This window comes from Neophocaena asiaeorientalis, unplaced genomic scaffold (genome assembly GCF_003031525.2).
Source record: "Neophocaena asiaeorientalis asiaeorientalis breed wild unplaced genomic scaffold, Neophocaena_asiaeorientalis_V1.1 scaffold353, whole genome shotgun sequence".
Taxonomy (NCBI): Eukaryota; Metazoa; Chordata; class Mammalia; order Artiodactyla; family Phocoenidae; genus Neophocaena; species Neophocaena asiaeorientalis.
In genome coordinates, this window is record NW_020175261.1 from 968950 (window position 1) to 981018 (window position 12069).

Consider the following 12069-nt stretch of genomic DNA (forward strand, 5'->3'; position numbering starts at 1 on the left):
AGCGGCCATGGCTCACGGGCCCAGCCGCTCCGCGGCATATGGGATCTTCCCGGACCAGGGCACGAACCCGTGTTACCCTAGCATCGGCAGGCGGACTCTCAACCACTGCGCCACAAGGGAAGCCCATATTTTTAAATATGGGTATCTAGCAACTAACTGTGGTGGCAAACAGATTGGGTAAGGGACACGGTGAAACTAATTTCATAATACAGTAATTAGTTGAGTTACCACATAAAGAATGCTTAGGGAGATTTCCCTGGTGGTCCAGTGGTTAAGACTCTGTGCTCCCGCGCTTCCCTGGTGGCGCAGTGGTTGAGAGTCTGCCTGCCGATGCAGGGGACACGGGTTCGTGCCCCGGTCCGGGAAGATCCCACGTGCAGCGGAGCGGCTGGGCCCGTGAGCCATGGCCACTGAGCCTGTGCGTCTGGAGCCTGTGCTCCGCAACGGGAGAGACCACAATAGTGAGAGGCCCGCAAGACTCTGTGCTCCCAATGCAGGGGGCCCAGGTTCGATCCCTGGTCAGGGAACTAGGTCCCGCCTACCACAACTAAAGATCCTGCACGTGGCAATGAAGATCCTGAGTGCCACAACTAAGACCCAGTGTGGCCAAATAAATAAATAAACATTTTTTTAAAAAAGAAGAAGAATGATTAAGTATTCATGTGGCTTTTGTTCCTTGGAGGTAATTGCCCCAGATACACAAAGAGGACCCATCATCAATTTTCCCTCGTGTTAATGGTGGTTGATGTAGTTTGTTATGCATCCCTTCCAATTTACTTGTTCCTTTCCACCCCCCACACATTTTTTTTTCAGTCAGGTTGGAAATAATAACTCATGGGTGCTATAGTACTTTGCTGTCGTATTATGCTCTACTTACTGTGTTGTACATTTGTGTATCGGAGTAAAACGGTCTATTCTTTGGAGCAATCATTTTGTATACTTTTTGGTCTCTATGGCTATGGTTTCTATTATTCCTTTGCGTTCATGCCTTTTCATGCCTTAGTATTCCTGATAACTAGCCAGTTAATCATCAATGAGCTCGGCTTTGGAAGCGGTGCTTTGTGGTTGAGTGCCTGCAGAAGTTTCCTTCTCTCCTTCCTTCATTTAGGACTCTCAGACAGAACTGGATCTTTGGGGAAACCCTGTATTTAACTCTGCATTAACCCTTCTGTCTTTCAACTTTCGGCTTTTGTGGAGCTGTGGGACAGAATAGCTATGGTGTACTTGTCTTGGGAGAGATAACTCTAAGAATTCTAAGAAAGATCACCTTGAGAAAGTCTGTTTCCTTAAGTAACTAATGTTTTTAGAGTAAATATTAGACATTGTCTATTTCTATTGGTTCACTGTGCTTTCTCTCCCTTTAGCCCCCCAGGTTCGCCCAATAGTCTTGGCTACTTCCCTACAGCTGCTAATCTTAGCGGTGTCCCTCCACAGCCTGGCACGGTGGTCAGAATGCAGGGCCTGGCCTACAATACTGGAGTTAAGGAAATTCTTAACTTCTTCCAAGGTTACCAGGTCAGTACCTTGAAGAAGAAAAATACTCAGTGCCCTTATTACTTAAGTTGATGTGCCTAAAGAATGCAGCCAGGAAAGAAGCAAATTCTCTGAAACTCGTGTGTACGTGTTAATAAATAGATTTTCTTTATGAAGAACCAGAGTCAAAGTCAGGGGGACTAGTTGTCTGAGTGCTAACTTCAAACTCAGCCCTTTAATAGGATTGGGGCTTTTCCGTGCTGTTTTAATTACTTCAGCTTAATCTATTGATGCTTTTCTTTTTTCCAATTGGGCTGCTTTGAGAAAGCTCTTTAGGGCACACGGTGATGTGGGTGTTTCCATCTATAGTAAGATTGGCTAAGAAGCAATTTTCCTCAGACGTGGAATTGGAGTATTTAAAAAGTAGTCCAAGGCCTCTCTGCCTAATCTGGAAAAATAAGGGTGACTCAGTGAATCTTTAGATGGTAACTCCTTAAAATGAGCTATAAGATATTCAGTGAGTCTTTTATGATCTATTAAGTCTTGTGAAACTGATATTTACTCTTGTCAGTTTTTCTACGACTGTCTGTGTCCATCAGCTGTTCTTTGACTTAAGAACAGCTTGGTAAGAGCTCCTTAACAGCAAGCAAAATCTTCTCATTGTCATCTCACCTGAGCGGACACCTTTCCTTCCTTAAATCACATGGTTAGAACCCGAACTCCTTCCTTTCCTGCAACGTTTGAAAATCAGTATCTTGCAGCCTTTTAATTGCACTAAAAGCAAAAATGGTCTTTCCTCCTGGAGCTGAGCCGTGCTTGAGTCTTCAGAATTGAGAAGCACTTGTAGGCATAATCATCAAATCCTAAAATAGCCCTTGAGCATTTACAGTACAGCATGATAAGGGCTGTGCCTGCAGGTGCCAATTTCACTCTTCGAACAGGTTTATAAGCTCTTGGTATCCATGAATCATGGAGGATTGTGGAGCTCAGCTAAAAATGATGTCAGTGGGGATGCCCCAAACCTACCAAGTTACCATGATGGAATATTTTTTGACAAATGATGAAAAGCTGTGTCTGATAGTGAAAGACTGAATGAAGGTGGACAGAAGTTATCTTTTGTTACTGCTTGGCTTAGCACATTCTTTCCAGAAGTAAGCTATTTTTCAGAGATCAGTAGATACTTTACTTCTTCCCTAAACAATTATGCTGCCTGTTGGAAACCCTTGCAGGAATAAAAATGTTACTTTCCGAACTTCGTGTCTGATTCACTAGATTATGAAAAGAGTAGAGAATTTTACTGAAGGCTATTGAAAAGATTATTTAATCTCATGGGGAATACATTTGAGTTTTGTATTTTCTCCCATGGTTTTCCAGTTCTAGAAAGTATAAGCAAAGTTTCAGGTTTTAGTAGTCAGTTGAATTAATTTCTTTTGTTTTGACTAATTAACTTTTATTACATTCACACTGAATAGAATTAAGTGGTCATACACATATATTGATTATGAGAGTAAGCAAAATTGCTCTTACTATGAAGAGTGCCATGGCTGGCTTTTGTGGGTATTTATTATACCACAAACACGTAATAGCAGCTATTTCTAGATTTATGGCTAAAAGGTTGACATGCTTCAAAATTAAGATAAACTGCTACAGACTGAAGTTATTTTATTTAAAAATTTTATTTACTTCTTTAAAAGATTTTTTTGATGTGGACCATTTTTAAAGTCTTTATTGGATTTGTTACAATATTGCTTCTGTTTTATGTTTTGGTTTTTCGTCTGCGAGCCATGTGGGATCTTAGCTCCCCGACCAGGGATCGAACCATACACCCTGCATTGGAAGTCTTAACCACCAGATGGCCCCGGAAGTCCCTGAAGTTATTTTATCTTCTAGTAGCTTCTAGGGAATCATTCAAGGTTGGAGCAGACCTAGTATAATCAGAAGCACAAAGATTCTGTGAAATTATTTTGTCTCAAGGCATTTGCCTTCATTTCTGAAGTGCTTGGAATTTATGAACTGGATCAATAAAGTAGGATTACATAGGAACCTGAATTATCTAATTCAGTATATCATATTATTCTTCAGTAGTTTGAGCTTTAAGGTAGTTACAATGCATACTTTCAAAATCTTTTGTATATAACCTAATTTCATATCACGCTTACAGAAAAGCTGATATTTTCTACTGCGTTTAAGAGTCCTTCCTTGCCTTATTTATTTTTGCCTGTTCTCAGTTATTTTAGTAATAGCCACTAACCGTGAGAGTCTAGATTCTTTTAGATATGGCTTTGTCACAAGACAAAAATCAATGGATGGCTTTTAAAAAAAATTGTTCTCAAGTGTAATCTGTGTCTGTCTTTACCTATGGTGCATTTTTTGCTGTTGCTGATTTCATGGGAGGTTTTCATTTGATTGTTGGTTATTCATGATTCATCCTACATAATTATATAATTTACTTATGTAATTAAGCAAATCCTTGGTAGTAATTGGTTGAATGAATGAAATCTCTTAATGGTTTCTGTTTCTGTCTTTTAAATATATATATATATAATATAGAAAATGGCATATGTCATCTTTATAAATGTTATTTTTAATTTTGGGATGTATGTTTCCTCTATCCTCAGCAAAATTCTTTCTATAAAACTACTCCAACTTAATTTTTCCATACTTCATTTGGGGTCGAGGAGGCTGTAAAGTTGGAAAGGGCAAGGATTTACCAAAAGGGAAGAATTCTGGTGCTAAAGCAAGATGCAGGACACGGGTTCTGCTATCAAATCTTCATTCTTGTAAAAGTACCCGAGTTAGGCCCATTTTGATAAATGAGATTAATAGAATGAGGATTGAATTTACGAAGGCAAAAATACTACTATAAAAATATTGGGGATGAGGATGTCATTCTGGTCATGGAAATAAATCTGTGTCTGTATTTTAGTTGATGGGCCTCTTATTTTGAAATGGGCTGTTAGGTATCCTGATATAAGTCCTTTAACTTTTTCACTTGCTCTTTGCATTAACCTCTACCGTCAGTGGCTTTGCGTTTTCAGTAGTGCTAGTTTTTGTTTCTCCTCGAAGTACTGACTTTATTCATTATCTCCTTGGGCCTCTCACTGCTTTTTACTTGCTGCACTGCTGAGAGAATTAGGTTGATATTACAAATATATCTAATACTATTTAAAGTTCACCAAGTTATATAGAGATATTGGGCTTATTGTAGAATACCTTGAAAATAGTTGGTGCTCAAATATTTGATATCTAGTCACACTTGTGGTGTGATGGAAACTGTACTATTATCAAGATCTGAAGTGTTTGGTGGCGTTGCAGTACGATGTTCCTTTTCTATCCATGTGTTCAATCTAACTTCCCTCCTAGTAGGGATTTTTATGGTATTTAGACGAGTTAAGTAAGAAATGACGACTTGGGATTAGCAGTTACATGTATGGCTTGTATCAGCGTTAACTTGTTTCCTATGGTCTAAATGTCCTATAATTCAGTTGGTAGATCTATTCAGTTGAAATACTAACCATCCATAGTGACAATTTGTCCATCTTTTGATCCTGTTTGTTTTAACTTGCATTTTAGTATGCAACCGAGGATGGACTTGTACACACAAATGACCAGGCCAGGACTCTATCCAAAGAATGGGTTTGTATTTAAGGGCCCCAGCAGTTAGACCATCCTCAGAAAAGAAGGTAAGGCTCTATGATGTGAAAGTTAAATTATAAAGGGCCAAACAAATAGAGGTCAAGAATCTCAAAGTGTTTTTTAGAAGTCAGGTGGCAGTTGCCATCTTCCCTTCATGTGATGTAAGAATGTCAGAAATCTTAGAAGGAATGGAGACTGGAATTAAGGTTGTCATCTAAGTAGATAGTATCTAAGCAACATATATGGAAATACTTTTCCATTTGGAAATTTATTCATATCATGTGGAATACAGGTTGGGTATGCTTCCTTTCTTTTGTTTTTCTTTTTAATTGAGGTAAGAATCGCATAACATAAAATAAATCATTTTAAAGTATACAATTAAGTGATTTTTATCAACTCTGAAAGAAAATCCTATACCCATTAAGCAGTAGCTCCCAATTTCCCCTCCCCATAGACCCAGGCAACCAATCTGCTTCATTTCACGTTTTTGAGGTTTATCCACGTTGTAGTATGTATCAGTACTTCACTCCTTTTTGTGACTGAATAATATTCCATTGTATGGCTATACCACATTTTGTTTATTTCATTTATCTGTTGATGGGCATATGGGCTATTTCTACCTTCTGGATATTGTAAATAGTGCTGATATGGACAATTATGTACAAATATTTGAGTATTTTAAATTATTTTGGGTATATATCTAGGAGTAGAATCACTGAGTCATATGATAATTCTATCGAGTTGGTTACACTTTTTTTTCCTAGTTTCATTTTTTTTTAATGTTGTAGTAAAGTAATACATAATATAATACCATTTTAATCATTTTTAAGTGTATAGTTCAGTGGCATTAAGTACATTCACATTGTCATGCAAACATTACCACCATCAACTTTTTCACCTTCTCATACTGAAACTCTAAATACATTGAACAATCTCCTTTCCCTCTTTCCCCAGCACCTTGGGAACCATTATTCTCTTTTCTGTTTCTATGCATTTGACTATTCTAGGTACCTTATAAATGGTATAACACAATATTTGTCCTTTCATAACTGGCTTATTTCACTTAGCATAATGGTTTTAAGCTTCATCGGGTATACTTTTAAATATGCTCCATTCCAAAATGACTGTGAGGTTTTTGTTGCATGTCTTTCTTCTCTTTTAAACTAAATCTAGAAGACCCAACACAGCCATCAGTCAATCAATCAATCAATCAGTCAATCAATAAAAGAAAAAAGTCACACTATCTGTCTTCTCATGTAGCCTAGTCCTCTCAAACCAGCCAATATTTGTTGACTGCCCCAAGAACTACTGTAGGTATGCCTCTTTTTTTGGTCATAAAAGACCCCCAAGGACAGCTCACAGTCTATTAAAGACGCCCAAGTTTCCCTCCAGAGAAGGAGATTGTGATGGCGGGCTGGAAAGAATGCCTTCTCAGATGGCCAGGGTTCTTGTACCCCCCACTTTCACTGTGAGTTCCAAGTCTCATACTCTTAGGATCTCAAAGGGGCAGGGTCAGCTCATAAATTTATATCTGTCAACAAGTGCTTCTTAACTATATTTACAACTATATTTTGCATACATATGGAGATGATAATTCTTTAGAGGTGACATTTCCCTTCTCTGTAAAAATCGGGAAAAAATCTCTTCTACATATGTAACATTTTTGGGGGGTGAGAATTAGGTGGATTAATGAGTACAAAGTTATACAAACTAAAGTTCTTTATGTATACAGATAACTATTTTGTTGCTATGATCACAATAATCATTACACGGGCAATGTTTTTGACTACTGTCTACATTACAGACATTTTTCAGATTTCACCAGTATTTCCATTAATGTCCTTTTTCTATTCCAGGATCCAGTCTAGGATTTCACATTTAGTTGGCCTGTCTCCTTAGTGTCCTCTGGCCTGTGTTAGTTTCTCAGTCTTTGCTTATTTTCTAGACCTTGACAATTCTGAGTTATGCTGCTTTTGAAGTCTTATGGGCTGTCCTTTAGTTTGAATTTGTTTAATGTTTTTCTTGTGATTAGGCTGGGGTAATGGGTGTTAGGAAAGAATACATAGAGGTGAAGAGCCCCTCTCATGAGATCTCATGATATGTAATATCTGTTGTACTATACCCACATGACCTCCCTGGTGGTATCAATTTGATCATTTGGTAAATGGCTTCATCCATTCAGGCTGTCCTAACGCAATTCGATGGACTTGGGTGGCTTACAAACAACAAATATTTACTTTCTCACAGTTCTGAAAGCTGGGAAGTCAAGATAAAGTGCTTATAGTTTTCTTTGCTTTTTTGTGAAAACTTTTGTCTGTATACTAGGTATTTTTGGAGATTCTTGCAATATATTAAGCCTGGTATTCTCACAACAGCTAAATTTTATGCAAAAAAACAAAACAAAACAAAAAATCTCCATGTAACTCATTTGAAGTGTTTTTTATACTTGGTCTCTTAAGTGTATAGTTTAGATTACTTTGTGGATTGAAAAATCTTTTTTTGTTTTTTTTTTTGGATCAATATTTTAGTTTTTAGCCCAAAAATTCAAGGCATCTTCTGTTTGTTTTTGTTTGCTTGATTTTAGAGATTTCAGTTTTGTTTTGTTTTTTAAATATTTATTTATTTATTTAGCTAGCTAGCTGCACCCGGGTCTTGGGCACCCAGGGTCTTCGATGTGGGATCTTTAGTTGTGACATGCAAACTCTTAGTTGCGGCATGTGGGATCTAGTTCCCTAATCAGGGATTGAACCTGGTCTCCCTGCATTGGGAGCATGGAGTCTTAGCCCCTGGACCACCAGGGAAGTCCCTCAAGGTATCTTTTGGATAAAAAAAGTAGCTTTCAAAATTGGACAAAACTTCTGTCTTCCTCCTCCAACTAGTATTAAAAAAAAAATGGGCAAGAACAACAGATAAATGCTGATTCTATTGATTTAAATGACAAACGGGCTTTCTTTGATTAAAGAATCTGAGTTATGGGTTTTATTTTATCTTTAATATAAGGAAGAAGAAGCTGTTCTTCAGTCTTAACAAAAAAAGCTCACCTATGAATTATACTTTCAGAAAAGAGATGTCAGAATTACTGGGAGGAAATAAAACATTAAAACTAATCAGAATTGCAAGCTTTTTTTTTTAAGGGGTTTAGGTTCATTGCATAGGGCGTAACACCAGTTGGTGAAATCCAGATATCTTAAAAGAATTCTTGGTGCATAGTACTTTTAATGACAGTTTAATGCAAAATACAACATTGTATGTTTTAACACAGACCTTACTAGAAAGGAAAGACTGATTTGTGGATACTTGCAGTTGTAGCTTCAAAATTGTCTTTGCATAATAGTGTTTGCTTTCCTGCAGCTAAAGGGGAATAGGAAACATTTTCTCCTTATTTGTCTGAGATTTTCTATTTTTTGCTGGCAGCTAGGAATGTGCTCTTTGCTAAATGCTAAAATTCCATTGGATACCACTGGGATTAAAAGGCAGGTCTGAGAAGGTTAAACTTTTAATTTCTTCTGAACTCTTCCACATTTTGACAAAATACGAAGGTATAATTTTCAGCATCTACAATGGTTTCCTACTAGAATACTAATAGTATGGGCTGAGACTGAGGAAGGTAGAATTCATTGACTCTGATAACAGACAGGTCCAGAGTTGACTGACTTGGCTGGATCCAAGGGCTCACTCTCAGCCAAACTCTTTCCATGACGTACTCCCAGCAACTCCTGCCTTCCCACCCTTCCATTGCAAGTCCAGAGGAAGCCAGGAATTCAGTGTCACTGGCCCCACTTTAAGTCCATCTCTGAAACCACTGTGGCCAAGGATATGCAGGGCTCTTATTGGCTATATCTGAGTCACTTGTTGGGCTCAGCAGTAAAGTTGCCTCTTTATGGCCTTGAGATTGGGTGAGGGGCAGTCATTTAAGGAAAATCTGTTGCTATTGCCAAAAGAAGGACAAAATAGTTATTGGACAATAATGTTGTTGGGTCATTGATAGAGATTTTCTTGTCTGTACCAAGGAGGAGGTTTCAATGCATAATGTTTAAAGCTAAATGTTAACTATGGTCACTTTGTAAACCACATTTTAAAAGCGAGTTCTAACAAATAAATGTTTCTCTGTTCTTAAAGTACCTGAAGCTAAATCTCTACCAATTTTGGAATCTGTTCTAAAAGCAAATCTAGTCTTAACCACAGTTACAAACTGGCCATATGAATAAGGCTGAACTCTGAACAGCTGTCTTTATTTCTATCTTCATTTCTGTTTCTCATTTACATGTCAAAGTATACACATGCCTAGTTACAGTTTTCATTTTAAAGATTTTGTGTGGTGTATAAGAAAAATAGCACAGTGGAACTAATTTACATTCAAATTCTAGATCTTCCAATTATTGGCTTAATTGCTCTGTGCCTCAGTTGGGGGATAACATGGTAATATAATAAGGTGGTTGTAAGGATGAAATAATCCACATAAAGGTGGCTTTTATCGATTAGTCACTGACATGTAGAGCTCATGTTTGCTACAGTGTCAGTGTCATTCCTCAGTGCTTCTTTTTTTTTTTGGCCACCCCACACGGCATGTGGGAACTTAGTCCTCAGACCAGGGATCGAACTTGCACCCGCTGCATTGGAAGTGAGGAATCCTAATGACTGGACCGCCAGGGAAGTCCCCTTTCAGTGCTTCTTACTGATACAAATATTCTTGAAATTTTTAAAAATTTCTTATACTAGAATTTAATTAAAAATTTTTGTCTTAATGGTTTAATTTATTTTTAAAATGGTATTAAACCTCTAGTATCAGTAAAATGTTCTGATAACTTGGGAACCCAGAATAAGGAATGAGGAGAATAGTCTCTTCACAAAAGAATTAAGTGGGGAGGTGAAAACACACACGTCATCCCATGCATGGTAATACAAAGGGTAGGGTATTGTGGAAATGCCAATTATCACATAAACTTCACTTGTCAGGACTGTATTCCCTGAGAATTTGCTGGGTAAATCCCAATTCTGTCTGTGTAAAATAAAAATTTGGACTACCTAAAGGCTTTTTCAGACCATTTAGAATTCAGAATCTCTTTTTTTATGGCTACTAAGAATTGTAAAATTTAGAGACTATAATTCTTCCTTTGTTCATTTTTTTCAGTGTTTGAAAGATGTCTGGTGATCCTGAATCCTTCAGACATAAGACAACTTCTAGCAACTTCAGGAGAAGTTTGTCTACACTCAGCCTGCAGTATTTTCAGCAAACATGATTGGACAGTGGGCCTGTGCCCTATCTTTTTGTGGAGTGAAAAATTTGAGCCAGTGAAGCCAAATTCTTATTGCAAGCAGCATGCTTGGCTCCTTGCTGATTGCAAATAGGCATTTAAAATGCGAATTTGAAATCGGGTGTCTCCATTACTACCAGCTAACGTGGCATCAGAGGTGTTTCCTAAGTTTTAAGTCTTGGGGGAAAAAAATACTCCACTAGTGTCTACTATCTCCATCAGGAACTCTGTTACGGAAGCTTCATTTTTGTGTGTTCCCACTCTTTTCTCCCCGTCTTCTGCACAATCACGTGCTCTTCCTAAGTAACTCAAGAATAAGGTCCTGGAATAAAGTCACAAACTTACAAAAAGAAATATAAAACTAATATTTTCCCAGTCTCTTGGCCATCACAATGTCTTAGAGTTAAAAGCCACCGAAACTATTTTTAAAACACCTTGGAAGAAGTGAGATGAAATGGTACACCCACCACAAAACATACATAGTTAAAACGTTGGATTTTTTTCTCAGTAGGTATCAGTTGTAAATAAGAATGAACTAGGGGCCAAAATGTAAAACCAAAAATGAAGCAGCTATGTGTAGTTAGTAATTTCTAGTTTGAATTGTAATTGAATATTATGGCTTCGTATGTATTATTTTATATTGTACTATTCCCATTATTGATGGTTTGGACTTTAATAAGGAATTCCATAGTTTTTAATATCACAAAAATGAGATATTTGAACAGTGTATTCTAGAAAGCAATATACTAACTAAAGTGAATGCTTGTATATATTAAGATAGCCTTAAAACTTTTTCTCTAATGCCTTAACTGTCAAATAATTAAAACTTTTAAAAGCGTAGGGTTATAGTCAGCATGCTAGACTGAGAGGTAAACACTGATGTGGTGAGAACAGGTACTGATGCTGTCAGTGTTTAGCACTATGTGTTTAGCTGTGTTTATGCTCCAGAAGTGCAATATTAGACACTAGCTAGATAGTACTGCTGCCTCGTGTAACTCCAAAGAGGAAACAGGATTTGATTAATTGAGTGCACATGTTTCTTTAATTTACTCATATTGTCCTTAGCTTGGATGCAATGCCATGCAGATTTATGTGGCTGCTATTTTTATTTACTTTGCATTACTTTAACACCTTGAATGGAGAGCCAAACATTCCCTCTTCACTGACCAGCAATGGCCCTTTAACTGCAGTAGGAGAAATAAAAAGAAAAAAGAAAAACCATTTTGTGTGAAAATTGGTGATAACTGGCACTTAAGATCAGAAAAATAGTTCTTTATACTTGGCTACCTTAAGATGCTGTCTGCCCAAAGCTCTGAAAGACTTTAAGATAGGCAGTAATACTACAATACTACTGAGTTTTTGTAGAATTGTTACATTTGATAATAAAACTTGCCTGTTTAATCTCAATGTTTGCATTCTGTTTTGCTATTAGAAGAGTTAAGGGTAATGGTGGAAGGGTGTGGTGGGTAAAGCCTTTTTTTCCTGAGGTGGTAGGATATTTACCTAAGTTACTATAAGTATTTGTAAAAGCTATCAATGATTAATGCATTTCAGATACAGATCAAACAACTATCCTTAGAACATAAATCACTGAGACTTTGATTTTGAAATTCTTAAGTTATGGTAGTGATAGATACTAATATGTGGTCCTTGCATCTTATTACTAGGGCTCTATTTGCTTGACAATTTGAAAACCTATTCAAGC

At 37.2% G+C, this 12069-nt stretch overlaps 1 protein-coding gene across 6 annotated transcripts in view; it reads left to right on the forward strand.

The window, feature by feature from the left end:
- The window catches only part of ESRP1 (epithelial splicing regulatory protein 1), a 60926-nt gene extending 49154 nt beyond the window's left edge, over positions 1-11772 (forward strand). For 2 of the 6 annotated variants that reach the window (XM_024765442.1, XM_024765443.1), the window contains exons 14-15: positions 1365-1515; positions 10241-11751. In XM_024765442.1, the coding sequence (XP_024621210.1) occupies positions 1365-1515; positions 10241-10261 (172 nt within the window). In that variant the 3' untranslated portion in view covers positions 10262-11751. Of the gene's footprint in view, positions 1-1364; positions 1516-5046; positions 5157-10240 lie in introns of all 6 variants that reach the window. The other 4 variants (XM_024765448.1, XM_024765441.1, XM_024765444.1 and 1 more) reach the window with 4 other exon arrangements.
- Positions 11773-12069: the final 297 nt, after the last annotated feature.